The following is an 18,215-nucleotide window of genomic DNA, read 5'->3' as shown; positions in this document are numbered from 1 at the left end:
GTAAAGTTGAATTGTTGTCTGTGACATGAAAGCTTGACTTAACATTTGTCACTTAATTTCATAAATAAAAGAATTTGAAATATTTCTAAAAAATTGTAATGTTTTGTAATTTTTGGAAGGCTAATTTGACAAAAGATTTTAGGAGTAAATGTTCCTCTTAACTGTTGAAGTGTTGATTGTGATGTTGAAGTGTTGATTGTGATGTTGAAGTGTTGATTGTGATGTTGAAGTGTTGATTGTGATGTGCTTAATTGGCTAAATGAGAAATCCAAAATGCCCATGATTTATAGCACAAACATGTCATTGTGATCATAAACATTTTTTTTTACTAGGGTATGATAGCCCTAATCCTGGAGACAATAGACAAGTTTAGTCAGTACAAAAGTCGACGTCATTTCGCTCACTATGCAGGGGAGGAAGCTTCCAACAAATATGAGGACATCTCCAGTTATCTCTACTTACTACTGGGTAAGTATGGACAAATCTCTACTTACTACTGGGTAAGTATGGACAGATCTCTACTTACTAATGGGTAAGTATGGACAGATCTCTACTTACTACTGGGTAAGTATGGACAGATCTCTACTTACTACTGGGTAAGTATGGACAAATCTCTACTTACTACTGGGTAAGTATGGACAGATCTCTACTTACTACTGGGTAAGTATGGACAGATCTCTACTTACTACTGGGTAAGTACGGACAGATCTCTACTTACTACTGGGTTAGTATGGACAAATCTCTACTTACTACTGGGTTAGTATGGACAGATCTCTACTTACTACTGGGTTAGTATGAACAGATCTCTACTTACTACAGGGTAAGTATGGACAAATCTCTACTTACTACTGGGTTAGTATGGACAGATCTCTACTTACTACTGGGTAAGTATGAACAGATCTCTACTTACTACTGGGTTAGTATGGACAAATCTCTACTTACTACTGGGTAATTAAGTATGGACAAATCTCTTACTACTGGGTAAGTATGGACAGATCTCTACTTACTACTGGGTAAGTATGGACAAATCTCTACTTACTACTGGGTAAGTATGGACAAATCTCTACTTACTACTGGGTAAGTATGGACAAATCTCTACTTACTACTGGGTTAGTATGGACAAATCTCTACTTACTACTGGGTAAGTATGGACAGATCTCTACTTACTACTGGGTAAGTATGGACAAATCTCTACTTACTACTGGGTAAGTATGGACAAATCTCTACTTACTACTTGGTAAGTATGGACAAATCTACTTACTACTGGGTTTGTATGGACAAATCTCTACTTACTACTGGGTAATTAAGTATGGACAGATCTCTACTTACTACTGGGTAAGTATGGACAAATCTCTACTTACTACTGGGTAAGTATGGACAAATCTCTACTTACTACTGGGTAAGTATGGACGAATCTATACTTATTACTGGGTAAGTATGGACAAATCTCTACTTACTACTGGGAGAGTATGGACAAATCTCTACTTACTACTGGGTATATCTTCCAACTACAATAGTTATTATAAAGGACTCATGTTCATATTTGATATCTTGACTCTTTTTTCATGTATACACGGTAATTCATTTTTGTGTGGACTTCATTTTTTGTTTTCTGTTTTTAGCGGCCATGATCCGTGGTAACCGTGCCAACTGTGCCCAGTTTGCCCAGTCTTATCGTCTTGATTGGTTGGTTGACAGACTGGAGAGTCAGCAGTCCTCAAAAGGTCAGTGTAATCTCAATTTGTGTCTAGCAAGGAATTACTTCTCAGGAAATCTATATTGAAAATTCATGTTTTCACTATACGATGCAAAGGTTTAGCTTATCTGCCCGAAATGTAACAAATGAATAACCTTGACCTAAATTAAAGGTCCCGGGGTCAAATTTTTTTCTGAATAAGCATGATTTCTGATAAAGATCAATAGCATGCTGGGATTAATGTCTACATAATTTGTAGAAAAACCTTAACTTATAATTAACCAGTCTTCATTATTGAAAGAAGAGGTATTCAGTTTAGCATCCACATGAATGGCATAGATAAACTTTTAAGTTGCATTAGTAGCAGATGAGCAATACAGGACTATTGGGCCTCTTGTAATTTGTTTAATGATACTAAGTTTATTGGACATTATTAGCCCTGTTTTAATGCTGTGTTGTAGGTGTGTTAGAGGTACTACACTGTGTCCTCATAGACAGTCCTGAGGCGCTGAACATGATCAAGGAGAAGCATATCAACACCATCATATCCCTCATAGACCGCCACGGCCGGGATCCCAAGGTAGGAAACAACAAGAAATATATCTCAGGGTCTGAATTATCGTCCCATATCTGAACCACCCAGGGCACATTTTCATTGGGTTATACCAATATTCAGATGTGATTTTATCGTAACACCGTGTAAATGTATTACAGAATATGTGTGCTATGACATGACAAATGTTTGGATAAGTAAAGTTTTATATATGTGTATACTAAATAATAATGTACAGATAATCTCATAGAGGTGTAGCAGAACTGGACTCGGATGAATGCTGGTGGCCAGGTAGTTCAAATGGTTAAAACATCTGTCTACAGTTCGGAGCTCCCATGTTTGAGTTTTGGTCTGGTCATTGGATATTTCATTTCCTGTTTCTGAGTAATTAAATCAACACAACAATATTTGTGGAATCAAGTATTTAACCTTGATTTTGACAGTTTTGATATTTGACCTTGATTTTAACAGTTTTGATATTTGACCTTGATATCTATGTTTACCCTTGAGATTTGACCTTGTATCAATGTTTGACCTTGACCCCAGGTGCTGGATGTGCTTTGCTCATTGTGTGTTGGTAATGGAGTAGCTGTGAGAACCAACCAAAACCTCATCTGTGATAACTTGTTACCTGGCTGTGACTTACTTCTACAAACCAAACTCATCGACCACCTCAGCAGGTACCCCTTCAGAATTATAGCTAGCAAGGCAATATTCTTAATCTCTTATAAAGTGAAAGTGAAGTTACTATGTAGTTTTACTGAACAGTTCAAACAATTGGCCTGGCTGCCAAATCAGTTTTTAAAGTGACAATTAAAATAACACATTTAAAATGACTTGGTGATTTGTATACTTTACAAGTAGGTGAAATGGAAATACAACCTAAAAAAATTGGCCTGAGTTTAATTTAATTTATTGTATTCTTCAAATGTTTCTGTTGTATTTTGTGACTAGTATGAAGCCTAACCTGTATGTGGGTATCAAGGATGGCTCGTCCATGTACAAGAGGTGGTACTATGAGGTGATAGTCGACCGCCTGGAGGAGGTCTCACACCTTTCACCTGTACTCAAGGTGGGGTGGGCCAACACCCACGGTTTCGTTCCCCACCCAGGGGGTGGTGAGAAATGGGGAGCCAATGGCATCGGAGATAACCTGTACTCTTATGCCTTTGATGGACAAAGTCTCTGGACAGGTGAGTGTGTTCTCTTGTGGAATCATTGGTGTTCTATTTCCACCATTACTTTTGAGGAAGAGCGTAGTATTATAGATATTTTAATTCCCTTGATATAAAATATTCTAATTGATGACTTAAAATGATTTGTTAATTTCTAGCTGAATTGATACTGGCCTTCTCAATTCATTTACAAATTCATACTATCGTTCTCATCTTATAGGTGGACGCCCAAAGCAAGTGAAAGACCAATGCATTTTCAAACAAGGTGATGTGGTCGGCTGCAGCCTTGACCTTGCTGTGCCTCAGATAACGTTCTCTGTCAATGGAATCAAGGTCCCAGGAGTGTTTAAAGACTTCAACATTGATGGTCTTTTTCACCCAGTCTTATCCATGTCTGCCAGCACCGGGTAAATCAGCTTTTACAATTTCTATATTAGCTTAACTGTGTTGATCTTAATAAAGTGAAAGTTACTAGAATCAGAGCAATTATTAAGACAATGTCATATGTAATACCGTAGGTGTCATTGAAACAAAAAAGGGTTTTAGAAAAATACGTAAAATTTTAAAGATATGATTGATTTCTATAAAGACAAGACATATTATCAATTTAATCCTTGTAACAAGGCTGACCTTTTTGACTCCATTTCCATGTCAATGACTGCCCTGTGTTACAGTTGTCGGTTTTTACTGGGTGGTGAACATGGACGCCTGAAATATGGTCCACCTGACAATCACTCCGCAATATTGGAGTGCCTCCTCCCCAAAGAAAAGGTCAAGGTTGAACCATGCTTCGCGTTTGGGAATGTCGACCGTAACATCATCTCTGGTCCTACCGAGATCTGTGAATATATACCATTTGTGCCAAACCCTGTGGATACTTCCAATGTAAGTGTGTTGACAATAATGGTATGGCCAGGCTTTCTGTAAATTATGTTATATATATCTGATGGATAACACTCCTGTCGTTCCATATAGTGGTAATGTTCTTGGATGGATACTCTATGGTATTCAATTTAGATCAGTTGAGTTGGGCCCAGTTTTTCAAAAGGTTATTATGTTAATCACAGTTTAATAGCAATTTTAAAATCCTTATCAAATCATTTCTGGTAAAGCTAACTTGGCAAAGTTTTATAAAACTCTATAGCATTCTTCAGTCTTTTCCTTCCTGCTTATTTTAAAGAATACTCTAACACAGGTTTTGAAGTAAAGGAGAAATGAGATTTTCACTAACCAAGTGATTAAGCTAATCATCTTTTGAACAACTGGGGCCAGGAGCTGACTTTGTGGTGAACATAATATTGAAACAAGATAGACTTCCATGTAATTCTTAAGTCAAATTCAGGCCATGTTATGTCCTCAAAGTGAGAACAAGGGCAGTGACAACAGACACCATGAGTAGATAAAGTAGACGACATCAACTGTATTTGATGTGAGATCACGACCCAATAGTTATCAGGTGGAATTGGCAATAAATATAAATGTTAAATGCATTTCAAGTTAAGCTAATAAGAAAAATGTATATTTTGGAGTTAGCCAGTTATTAGACAAATCTATAAAATCAACTTGCTTTTAAAAAGAATTTTCATGTGATGTCTTCAATTGATTTACAGATTCAGCTTCCCGTGTATATAGAAAACGTGAGGGACAAGCTGGCAGAGAACTTACACGAGATCTGGGCCATGAACAAAATAGAGCAAGGCTGGTCCTATGGAGAGGTATGGTCCATGTATGCTGGACCAGTTGTAAAAAATAAATGAAGAATTGTTATGGAATTAACAAATTCATTTTATCCGTGATTTTACTGATCGTTGGTAACAAATTATTAACCTCATTTGGAAATATGTTTTTTTTTAAACATACACACAATTGGAAATTGGGTTTGCAAGTTTTTGATAATGTCTGTTTCCTTTGTAAAGTAATTGGTGTATGAGTGTTGACCAAGAATCATTGGCCTGTTTTTCAATCATAAGTTGTAGATCATCATATTCTTGACTGATTTTCTATCACAGGTGAGAGATGACCATCAGAAGATGAATCCGTCCTTAACAAACTTTGAGAGGCTTCCAATGTCGGAGAAGAAATATGTGATCACTGTGGCATTTGAGACTCTTCGGTAGGTGAACTATATACATATATATATATATTAACAACATGTGTTTCATATGTGTGTATGTGCTGTTTATTTAAGAAATTCCTTCCCTTGGAACAAAATAAATCAAGTTTCAGCATGATGAAATTTTTAAGCTTATGGCAACACCATTTAATTTTTCTCAAATGAATCAGGTTTTTATTGTGTGAGTACTCCGGAGTTTTATGTTACATCAGTACTTTTTAATTTTTATTCAAATGAATCAGCTCTTATAGTGTGAACAGTCTGGAGTTTTATATTACAGTACACTACTGGCTCTAGGCTACCACATCAGTATGGACCTGAAGAAGGAACAGAACAATAGGATGAAGACAGTCAAACTACCCAACAAGTCAGTCTCCAGCTCTTTCAACTTCTTAAACCTTTTATATTTTGTCCATTTGATTATCATCCTTTAAAAAAAACCTATTGAATGGTATATACTCTTGTGGGCTCTGCTGTAATTCACACCACTTGTGTGTTTTAATTATACAGAGAAAAAGGCAAAACTTATTTTGGTTTTGTAAATAATTCCTATTTTAAAGGAAATATGGTGTACTCTTGAACACATAATTATATCATTTACATCTATACCTCGGATTATTACGTCTCGTGTGGATGTTAACAACTTGTATGGTTACATGATAAGCATACCAGGTTTGAAGTACTACATCAGGATTTACATGTTAGAATTTCTGTTGTATATCAGAGGCAGTTAGCTCTAAAGCAACTTTAATTTACATTTGTCTGTAATGATCAAAACCACCAATAATACATGTTATATATTCAGCTTTCTACATTCAAACTGCCACAAACCTAAAACCCCTTGACTTAATTTCTACCTTTACCTTCCTATGCAAGTGAAAAGAATCAAAACCATATTGTCCATGTCACACTTTCAGCTTTCTACAATCGAACGGCTACAAGCCAACACCCCTTGACCTAGCGGCCGTAGACATGGACCCCACGATGGAGAACCTGGTGGACATGTTAGCAGAGAACACACACAATGTCTGGGCTAAGGACCGAATCAAACATGGCTGGACATTCGGTTGGCAAGAGGTACACCTGTCCCGTATAACTGCAAAGATAAAAGATATTTCTTATATTTAAAAAAAAAAGATTTTCATGATTTTAAAATATTGGGATTCAAGCTTAATTATAGCTGCCATTTTTAATTAAGTCTCTATGTGTTCATACTAGGACCCACATACCAAGAGGAACCCACATCTGGTGCCGTACAGCAAAGTAGATGACAACATCAAAAAGGCAAACAGGTAGTTAAGCAGCAAATACACCAAGATTATTTTCAGAATGCAAAAGCATATTATAATTTGGAGGATTGCAATTTCACGGTAATATTTTTCGTAATTGATAAGGAATAGCTGCTAAACAGATTCTCAAAATGCCAAAGCATATATCAATTTGAAGTTCACTTCAGTTCATGACTTATTTTTTTAGTACTGTTTAGATAGTTTTATCCCTGTCTTTGTAAACTAACTTCTAATATGAATAGTTCCTCTAGATCTGGTTTATATACGTTTGTGTAATGATTATTCATTGGACCACTTATTCAGGGAGACAGCCAATCAGACAGTGCGTACCTTGCTGGCCTACATGTACAGTTTAGAACCTCCGACCAGTGAGACCGGCGAGACGGGTATGACAGGTTTGTGTTAGAGCTTATGCTTCTGACTTACACCCACAAAGACCCCGGTCTGAACATTATATCTGTGAACTCGTCATACAGATGCATAGATGTATTACAAATTTGAATCCTAGACTGAATGACCTTTTTTGTCTTTTATGAAAATAAATATTCAACCATTGTTTCTATTTCAGTAATATTTGATATAACTTTATTATGCATTTTCTATGAATGTACCCATTTTGCATCCTCAAAACCAAGGGCTTCGGAAATCTCCTCTACCCCATTCAAGGTTTTGGGGATATAGATGTGGATTTATTGATATGGATGCAGATATTAGAATATGCATAATATAGTTATAGTAGATATTACACAATGAAAAACCTTACATTAAAAACAAAAAAATCAAGCACAGATGATTTTTGAAAAAATATTAGCCAAAATGCTATCAATTAAGGATTTTTTTGCAAGGATTTTTTTTTTTTTTTTTTTTTAATTTGCTGAATTTCTTTGATATTAGAAAAATTTGAAATGAACTATGATTCACAAGACATATTATATTTTGGACAGATATGTTGTAAAAAAAATTGATCTGTTTAGAGATAACAGCTTTGAAAATAAATTGTGCTAAAGATGATCTCTTCAAACCGTGCTCAGGTCAGTGTGGACAAAGCATCTCAATCAGATATAGTGTGGGTTTACAATAATACACCTCATGGCTGCATTGCTAGCTCTGTCTGTACCAGACGATGCTCACTGCCTTAGTTAACAATATTTAAGCACATATATCTATTGTGAGTGACACCGGTGATGCATCTTTACTGGTCTAAGTATTAGACATTGGCAGCATCAATTACTCACCTGCTCATGCACATTATATAATCAGCACTGATTCCACGGAGTGATTTAGAATGTAAAACCTGTCTTTTTCTTGCCTGCTGGCAGTATTATTTCCAAGCCTTTTAACTTCACCACCATGATCCAGTATTACAAATAAGTGATTAGTCAAATAAAACACTGCTAGCATCCTTATTGAGCCTATTTCCCGTATATAAATATCTAAACCTGCAGTGTGACTAATGGCTTATATGGAACAGAATATAGACCCTATCTTTGCCAGAATCTCATGTTGTACACTTGATATTATATTTCTACATGTATATGCATTCAGATATAGTCAACTGCATGTGTGAACCACTTTGATTTTTGGATTATGAGCTTATACTAGTGTATGTATAGAGAACTTTGCTTGCTTTAACGCTGCTCATAGGGAGTAAACTATACAATCACATGGCCTGTTACGGACACCGGAAAGGTAGGTCCACTTGTCAGGATCAGTCCACAGTTGGGAAATATATATGCTTTATGAATAAACGGGGAAAACTTTAATTTGATTTCATAGACTGAAAAATGATGTATAGAAGGCTGCTTTCACTTTTTTTGCAAATAGAATTTGCATGTATTGATACAATATTTCTGTATATCATCATTTAAAAAGCTCTTTATGTAGTCTTTTCTGTTTAAAACCGTTGTTGGTATTAGTGGGTATGACAACTACCTGTGAGAAATTCCACTTAATGCTGCTCAGAATTAATACATGTCATGGCCTTGATCAGATTCATATCATAAATGTCAAAATATAGATCACCATGTCAATGTATAGATCGCCATGACAACATGTCAAAGTAAATAGAAACATGTCAATGTATAGATTACAATGACAACATGTCAAAGTGTATATCACCCTGGTAAAATGTCAATGTATAGATCACCATGACAACATGTCAGAGTAAAGGTTACCATGACAACATGTCAAAGTAAAGGTTACCATGACAACATGTCAAAGTATAGGTTACCATGACAACATGTCAAAGCATAGGTTACCATGACAACATGCCAAATTCTAGATTACCTTGTTATTTATGCCGTAAGCTTGTTCTTGATCATCAGTAATGCCTTATTAGCAGAATTTAAAAAAAAAATTCAGATAAAAGATATGCTAATTAAAGGTAATTTCAATGTCCTTGAGCTGGGTTTGAGCTTGTCATACGCTGTAGGTCATTATTTGTGTTTTTTGTATGACAGCTGTGAGTCAGGACACACCCAGCAAGCAGGTGACTACAAGAACATATCGAGGGGAACTGACCTACACCGTCACAACAGGCAAATGGTGCGTTTTCTAACAAGTTTGATCAATCACAAGTTGTCAAAGGGTCTTCTTCATGGTTGTTTAACTGTTTTGATACTTGAAGATATCAAATGAACTTTAGAAATTTAGAAAAAAAGTTTTATTAACATAATATTATGTTGATCATTAATAACAGACAAATGCTTTAAAAATGAAACTTTTTGAAGTATGTTACAGAAATAGAGAAACAATCTGCCTGATTAATGCAGTAATCAGACTTGAATTCTGATTGTTTGTGTATACAGGTACTACGAGTTTGAGGTGGTTACTCCAGGCTTTATGAAGTGTGGATGGGCCAAAGCTTCATCAGACTCCAGCTCAGAAATCGGAGTAGACTGCATGTCTTATGCATTTGATGGATTTTCAGTAAGTTGAGCTTTTCTTATGTCATCAATTTTTTCACTTCTTCTAAATTATCTGTAAATAGAAATTGTAAATATGTGAAAATGAATCATTTTATAATCCTATTGTACGTGGTGGTGAGTCCTATGGTTCTTCTGTCACAGGGCTGTAAATGGTACCAGGGAGCAGAGCAGTATGGCAAAAACTGGGCCACAGGGAGACGTGATCGGCTGTATGTTAGATCTACAGGATAGAACCATCAGTAAGTACTGCTGAACTAAGGGCCATTTTGTTTATTTAAATGTAACATTCCACGCATAAATCTTTAGATCTGCAGATGTTATTACTGGTTTTGAATGTCTCTGTCAAGGATCATCAGAAATGTCCATCCTTATTCTGCAGGGCTCTTTTGAAAATCATCAAAATAAATGAGAATCTATATCGATCTATATTTTACTTTTTGGTGACTTTGTAGCATTCTCGTTGAATGGAGAGTTGATGATGGATTCTTTGGGCCAGGAGATCGCCTTCAGAGGCATTGATTGTGATGAGGGATACATCCCGGCTTTCACTCTCGGCTGCCATCAGAAAGCCAAACTCAATTTTGGACAGGTAAGGAATTTGTATAACCACTTAATTCCTGTCAGGTGGTCATGGCAAATTAGTTTTGGATAGGAATAAGGCAACCCGTCTGACTTTTTAACATGCTAGATAAGGAATCAACTTGTCTAATCATTTATGTTTCATTTACAGGACACTCCGGTATTTATTGCATTATTTTAATGCTTTTCAGTTTTAGTATTATTTAACAAATTAAGTTAATTATCAAGACAAAGCCCTCTGTAGTAATGAGAATTTTCCTGCTGTGATATATAGTAAACCTGTTTTGGGTGTCAAAGTCTTTTCAGTATTACCTACAGATTGTCCAGTTGTCAACAATCATTGCTTTGTGTTTCAGGATGTGAACACGTTGAAGTACTTTACCTGCTGTGGTCTACAGGAGGGCTATGAACCTTTCTGTGTGTATGTATATCTACTGTGATCTGACAACCTGACAAATCATATTTGTTTTAAAAACTTGTTAATTTATACAAATACTTCTTTCAAAAAGATCTAAGATGAAGTAATCAATTTAATTCCTTTTAGAATGTTTATCATTTCTTTGTTATCATTTATTTAAATGTTTTTTTGCTGTCAGGAACATGACAAGAAGGATGACTCTTTGGTATGGGAAGGAACAAGCTCTATTTGAGTCTGTTACTTCCTCCCACCCCAGTGTACAGGTCCAGAGGATTCCAGGAGGGTAAGTTGTACTAAGTTAGGTGGTACAGGGTTACAGGACAGGTTCTAATGGTCAAGAGGTCAGGAGTTACAGGTCAAAAGGTTAGGTGTTACAAGTCAAAAGGTTAGGTGTTATAGGTCAAGAGGTCAGGTGTTACAGGTCAAGAGGTTAGATGTCACATGTCAAGAGGTCAGGTGTTAAAGGTTAAGAGGTCAGGTGTTACAGGTCAAGAGGTTATATATCACATATGTCAAGAGGTCAGGTGTTAAAGATTAAGAGGTTAGGTGTCGCATGTCAAGAGGTCAGGTGTTAAAGATTAAGAGGTTAGGTTTTACAGGTTAAAAGGTCAGGGGCTATAGGTCAAGTGCATGCAACAAGTCATGAGGTCAGGTGATAATGACCAAGAGGTTAGGTTTTACAGGTCAAGGTTTTACTTGTCAAAAGGATGACTACAATTGGTCCAGAGAACAGGAACTTCAAGGTCAGAGGCAGGTGCTATAGGATCACATACCCAGAGATAAAGAGAAATCAGCATTATAGGGTCAGGGGAGGTAAAAAAAATATTGAGATTGATTAGTATACTGAATTTACATTGTTTAAATATCATCAGATGATTAGCTTTATCGGTATTCTTAACTTACATTCTTTAAACATTATCAGATGATATATGTTATCTCTGTTAGTACATGTACATACATTTGTATAAATGAACTTCGTTTTACAGTGCCAATGTGACGCCATGTCTGAAGGTAATGTCTAAGACATTTGGTGGATTGGAGAAGGTACACCTGGAGTATCTACGGCTGAGTCTACCTGTTAAATGCCATGACCAGTTTGTCTCAAGGTAGGTCATCAGAACAATGAGCAAGGTCTTAAGATGAAAGTTTAAATTGGTGTTTTTAAGGATATCAGTGTATCTAATGCTATCAGCAGAATGGACAAACCCAAGGTCATCAATGGAATGGCTAAGGTCAAGTTCAAAGTTGTCACAGGAATGACTAAAGTGAAGTTTAAGGTCAACACAGGAATGACTAAGGTCAAGTCCAAAATCATCAGAAGAATGCCAAGATCAAGTCCAAGGTCATATTAAGAATGGCTTGGGTCATCAGATGAATTATCACAGTTACTGTATCAAGGTTATTAAAAGTATAATTTACCTTTGTATAACATGTTATGATAATTGGTTTACTTATGCAGTGCTATTTCCAATATGCTCAATTTTAAAATCAGTAATTTTCACGCACTTAAACCTGAATATCTGAAGTTGTTAAGCCGGGGATGTTCTGTAATGATACAGGGACCGATCCAGTGGCTACCCATCATCGTATGAGAGGAGGATGAACCTAGAGAACATCCGGCACCACGAGATGGACATTGAGGAGGAGCACCATGATGACTACTACCCCGGGGAGGAGTCTAGTGACGCTAACATCAGCGAGGGCTCCCTGGAGCGACGCAGCAGACTCATAGCAGGTAAAGGAGCTGGTACTCTTAATAGTATCATTTATGTCAAATTGTTCAAGACAAACCAGATTTTCCTACAACTGTTTCATCATTCATCAGGATATTACAGAAGATTTTTAATTATGATTCATTGAATTTCTTCAATTTTGATGTAAAATTCCCTGTCGTTTCATTATAAATTGTTGACGTTTGATATAAATATTTTATATTGTTTAAGTGATAATCTCAATAAGTAATGTTCCTACAATAAAATTGATGTCCTTATGCTGTATTAAATGTTCCTACGGTTAAAATGTTGCATTATGATGTAAATGTTTCTTCTGTATAAATTATTGACTTGTGAAATGATTTATAGAAGTTATTATTGACATGAGTGAGATTTAGTAACATATTTACAAACTTATTCAATAGATTACAAAATTTGAATATGATTTTAGAATTTTAATTTTTCATTTTGAAAAAGATTGGACTGTGTACAATTTTGCTGGAGTGAATATTAACGTATTGTTTATACATTGGCATGAATATATACTTAACAGAATGTGACTAGCTTATATATAGTGTAGAGGCTTTTTAATCAGAATAATGCTGTACATATTGCATAATATAATCAATTAGTATATCTACTCTGTAGAAATCTTCACAACCAAAATATATTTCAGAAGTTCAAAAAGAAGACTGAAAAATTAAACAATACCTCATTGCTGCATGATGTCTCACAAAGTTTTAGAAAAAAGACTTTTTAAAAATACTAATATCATTATAAAGATTTAACTTGGTGATATTATCTGTTTTGTTGATTGTTTCTTCCTGTATCAAGGATATTTAAACACTTGCTCATACGGTAACATGATATGGAATGGACAACATCATTTTGTTGGGATATACTGGCACTTGGAGGTTGCATGCTAAGCATGGTTTTATCTTCATACAGAGGGTAAGCAGAGGGTAGGTGATATTAGTCCCACCAGCAGTGCCGGGGTAGACCTTCCAGGGTCAGCCATCGTCAATGGCAACGCCAGCGATACCACACCCATGGAAGAAAAATCTCTCAGTCCAACTGGGTCCCAGTCTCAGACTACCACGTCTCGTAAGTCCAGGTTATTCCTCCTGTTCGGGTCCCAGTCTCCGACTTCCATGTCTCGTAATATTATCCCTCCAGTTGATGTACAGCCATTGTGACGTCAAGGTTACCATTCCCATTGTGGCCTGTCATCTACCCCAATAATCTAAGTACCAGATTACCTCGGCCAATTAACTGGAAATTGGCCCCCCCGAAACCTTCTTTTTAGTGAAGAGTTATCTCCCTTAATCTAAGAATTAGTTTTGTATCCATCCTCCAAATAACTTACACATTGCTGTGTTTTGCCCCAGTTACGATGTTGTGTTTTGATCCCATGTTTTATGACTGATGTTCTCCTATGATTATACACCTGTCCTCCAGTTTAATCTCAACTTTGTAATCCATTAACATATTAATCAAACGTCCATTTAATGAACCGTGTGATTGTATCATCCACAGAGCTACACATGTATATCTACATAGTAACTGCCATGTCTTACATATATCCTGCATTTTAGATAAAATCCTGGAAAACCCTACACTAACAATGCTTTGCTGACAAAATACAGCCTACTACTAACTAGACTAATACTATAACACAGGTCACTGTATAAGATCGTGGTAAACTATGTCACTAAGATTGTGGTAGTCCCAGTACTGATTCGATGTTTATGGTTTCACCAGACGAGGATGATGATGACTATACTCCGAGAGGGATGCTGAATGGTGGTCCGGACATCAGACTCCGCAAGAGTAAGGAAAGAATAAGGAATTCATGTTGTTCTCGATCAACTTTGATGTTGTACAGTAGTAACATTTCACTAGTCAGGTGCTCCAGGTTATAATTGGTTGACCTTAACAACAAATTCTTACATTTCTCCATCAAAACAATGTCATACACAAGCATTTAGTTTTGGATTGTTTCAATTTTAGATGCATGTATTGATTAAAACCTCATCAGAATTTCACATTTGTTTATAACAGATATCTTTTATTCATGTGTTCTATCTAGTGTAGAAAAGCAACTGTGTTGCCAATTATTACAAATTTTCTTAATTTTTTTCTGTAAGGAATAAGATTTACAAATGCACTGTATCAAAATTTTGTGTCTTTATTATATTGATAACACAAACACTTGGGACCAGTTCGTTTTTATGTGGACAAATATTTATTTAATTTTCAAAATTTTCAAAACAAAAATGAAGTGAAGGGGTTACATGGAATCTGTTAAGGCATTCTTATAGTAAATTTTTATTCTTACTTTCATTGTAGAGGATAAAATAGATTTGATCACTTTCATTCCAACATGACTAATGCTTTACTTGTGTATGCATGGTGAATCATTCAAGCATGAACCTATGCCAAAACTTTTGATGTGTGACAGGCCTAAAGGTGTTCCAAATTGTTGGAGAAAAGTTTGGACTGGTTAATATTAAAATCAAAGAATCAAAGTGTTAATTATAAATCTTTAACCATACATTTATTATAGCAATTTATCCACAATCTGGTATGTGCTATTCTGTATTTCAAAGGTAAGTCATAAAATGATGATGTGAAAATTACCTTTAATCACAGAACCACTAATTAACTATAATTATCTTTTAAATGTTGTGAAATAAAGTTTATTTCCTGTTTTAAAGGAAATTTTTATTGAGCAACAAAAAACAAAATTTACTCATTATACTTTACAGCTCTACAGAGAGGATACGATGATGACATGCGCACTGGTAACCGTCGCAAAAACTTCTCCAAACAAGAAGGCAGAGGACGCTCTTTAGATGAAGCTCATCCTGATGATCGGGCCTCCACTGGGCTCAAAACTGCCATTAGTGAGTCTCACCTCAATGGGGACCAGAGCAGTGGTCTACTTGTTCCAGATGAAAAGAAGTCATCCTCTAAATTGTCTCTGCTGGGTGACAAGCTCATAGACACTGCCAAACAGCTAAGTGAAAAGAAAGCCAAAAAGTCCAAGTCACCATTTGGAGCATTCTTGAAGAAAGCACGTGACATTTCCCCTCAGGGCTCTAAACGTACTCGAAGTGTGGAGTATGGCAGCCTTGACAGGAAGCAGATGCCGGGTTATCAGATGCAGAAGGAAAAGAAACCAAGTCCTCAACCACGATCACAAACTCTACCACCTTCAAAGACCATCGATTCTATGACAACAGACGGAGAAACACCCACTTCTCAGGGACCGGTCATAAACATTGAGGCTCCTCGAGGGATCATTCCTTATGAGTTCCAAGATGCAATGGGTAAACGTCACATGTTTGGACGAGACTTTACAGGAAGTGAAGGCTCCGACCCAGATAACTCTGAGGGTGACCTTCAGGAGCTGATGGCTATTGCTGACTCAGTAGAGGAGTACAACTTCTCTGTGAGGATTTTCCCTGGCCAAGACCCAGCACAGGTGTTCATTGGTTGGGTCACCCCAGGCTTTCACTTCAATGAGCCAAACTTTGATATGAAAAAGACCCGCCATGTTGTCTTGTCTGTTCTTGACAACAACTATGCCATAAAACAGAGGTAAATGCTCAGATCTAATGAAATGAACACACGGTAAAAATTACTTAATTTCAATCCATTTTTTTTTTTTTTTTTTTGTCGTTGCAATAGGAATAAGACTGTTTGACATAAGTTATTTCAATATAAAATCTAAAAAGCAATATTGACCTCTCGTGATAGAAAAAGTTATCAGTCTCTGACTTTGTTCTCAGTTAATACTTTTTCTTAGGTTGATAAAACTAAGTATCAACCTTATCAAAAGTCTGTAATTGTATATTAATAAATCTGTGATTAAGATCCATGCTTTGATTCTTTACTTTAGTGTGAGCCGAAAGAACACCTACATGGTATCTGCCGGTGACCTCCAGCAGAGATATGGAGGGACCAATCAGGAGATGTCTTCCAAACGATCCTCACCTGGACTTGTCATCGGCTGCTACATCGACATATCCACTGGTGTCCTTAGCTTCTCAGTCAATGGAAAAGAGGTTGCCAACAAATACCAGGTAGGGGTCCTTTGTCTGAAAGATTGACAGAATATATGAAGATGGGGAGAAGGGGGGGGGATGCAGGTGCTTTATATGAGGCATAGAAATGATATAAAAGGTTGGTTTGGGAGGGGCTCTAATGTTAGGGTAGAACTTAATACTTTTTGTTTGGAAAAAAACTGAGAATGCTGAATTATTTGACAGGTGGAGCCAGGCACCAAGTTGTTTCCAGCTGTGATCTGTGAGCCAACCATCAAGGAGATGCTTCAGTTTGAACTTGGCCACACAAAAGTGAGTACAATATTACAGGTTATATTTAGTCTATAGAAACAGAACTATAATATTACAAATTTTACCTGTAAATTCCACTTAAATGTGTTTAAATTCAATGTATTGAATTTATGACTTGTCATACAAAATATGTTTTTTCTTCCCCAGCACACACTGCCCCTGTCAGCGGCTGTGTTCCGTGGCCGCAAGCAGGTGGTGCCAGCCTGCCCTTCTCGCCTAGATGTCCAAGTACTGCGACCAAGTACCTGGGCACGTGTGCCTCAGAGGCTACTGGACATCCACACACTGCGAATGTCAACTCGTGGCTACAGCATGCTGTGTAGTAATGCGGAGAACATGATGTCTCTGTATATACCAGAGGAAGATCGTTGTCTAGACATACTGGAGCTCATAGAGCATAAGACTTTACTAGAGTAAGTTATTAACTGTCCATAACAGTGTATTAGATTTTTAGCTCAGTCACTTAAAGAATCCAGCTACAATGAAAGAGTCCCAAGTTTGAATCTCATTCTTTTTACAGAGAGGCCTCTTATCAATATTTGTTCCTGAAATGCATGTGTACTTGGTGGGGTGGAGTAGTTGGCATAGGAAGGCATAGTCCACCTAGGGGAGGTCAAAGGTCAAAGGTTTGCCAGTGTGGCCCTGACATATATCATCTCCCCTGTTACATCTAGATCTGTGTTGTTAGACTAAGAAAACCTATTTTCTTCAGACCTGTATTATATGATTGAGATTGTTTTCTGTGTATGGAATTGTATTATTGTGATTTACCTACTCTTAGGTATGCTATTGTTCATTGTTTTAATCTTATTCAGCTTTCATGCCAAAACATTGGAGCTATACAACAGTGTATGTTCCCATGGTAACCACAGAGTAGCCAATGTACTCCAGCAACATGTCAACGAAAAACAGCTTATGTACTGTATACAGAGTGAAAGTAAGTACTCAAACCATTGTACTATTGGTCAGAGGAAGTGTATTACAAACACTTATCATCTCTGCGCAAAATCTAATGGAAATTATTTCAACTTTGCATAAATTCTGACTATTTATGAAGTCAACACAGAACATCTATTTATGAAGCAGAGGAGGGATAGTGCCAACACAAGGTTAATATCAGAGGTGGATAATGGGTTCCTAGGCCCCTCCTCTGGATACCCAGATGTATGCAGGGTGATTGAAGGATGAGTTAACCAAGCGAGTAGGTAGAAGTCGATCAGAACATACAAAGAGGCCAAGTTCATTAATTTATTCTGTCGACCAGTTTTGCCCTGTCTGCCTTCTTCAGAACATCAGGATGACTTCTACTCTCCCAACTATTTATGAAATGTCATAAATACATATCATCTAGACACAACTTAATTATCATGCTTGCAGCATAATCTAGTCAGC

General features: G+C 36.6%; 1 protein-coding gene across 1 annotated transcript in view; it reads left to right on the top strand.

Annotated features, from left to right (window-relative positions):
* Positions 1 to 18,215, top strand: part of LOC117323648 (ryanodine receptor-like) — a 170,788-nt gene that overhangs the window by 66,540 nt on the left and 86,033 nt on the right. Inside the window, 30 exon segments of the mRNA XM_033878977.1 lie at positions 333 to 468; positions 1,623 to 1,724; positions 2,158 to 2,276; positions 2,796 to 2,929; positions 3,204 to 3,442; positions 3,645 to 3,831; positions 4,099 to 4,309; positions 5,035 to 5,139; positions 5,434 to 5,537; positions 5,818 to 5,904; positions 6,455 to 6,614; positions 6,756 to 6,829; positions 7,130 to 7,221; positions 8,471 to 8,515; positions 9,286 to 9,370; positions 9,634 to 9,754; positions 9,895 to 9,945; positions 9,947 to 9,992; positions 10,206 to 10,342; positions 10,689 to 10,753; positions 10,929 to 11,033; positions 11,737 to 11,856; positions 12,310 to 12,485; positions 13,411 to 13,566; positions 14,224 to 14,292; positions 15,231 to 16,065; positions 16,367 to 16,550; positions 16,737 to 16,823; positions 16,971 to 17,236; positions 17,639 to 17,760. Of these exon segments, the coding sequence (XP_033734868.1) occupies positions 333 to 468; positions 1,623 to 1,724; positions 2,158 to 2,276; positions 2,796 to 2,929; positions 3,204 to 3,442; positions 3,645 to 3,831; positions 4,099 to 4,309; positions 5,035 to 5,139; positions 5,434 to 5,537; positions 5,818 to 5,904; positions 6,455 to 6,614; positions 6,756 to 6,829; positions 7,130 to 7,221; positions 8,471 to 8,515; positions 9,286 to 9,370; positions 9,634 to 9,754; positions 9,895 to 9,945; positions 9,947 to 9,992; positions 10,206 to 10,342; positions 10,689 to 10,753; positions 10,929 to 11,033; positions 11,737 to 11,856; positions 12,310 to 12,485; positions 13,411 to 13,566; positions 14,224 to 14,292; positions 15,231 to 16,065; positions 16,367 to 16,550; positions 16,737 to 16,823; positions 16,971 to 17,236; positions 17,639 to 17,760 (4,420 nt within the window).

Source organism: Pecten maximus, chromosome 3 (assembly GCF_902652985.1).
Source record: "Pecten maximus chromosome 3, xPecMax1.1, whole genome shotgun sequence".
In the NCBI taxonomy this organism is placed as follows: Eukaryota; Metazoa; Mollusca; class Bivalvia; order Pectinida; family Pectinidae; genus Pecten; species Pecten maximus.
This window is presented reverse-complemented; position numbering and strand designations above follow the sequence as displayed.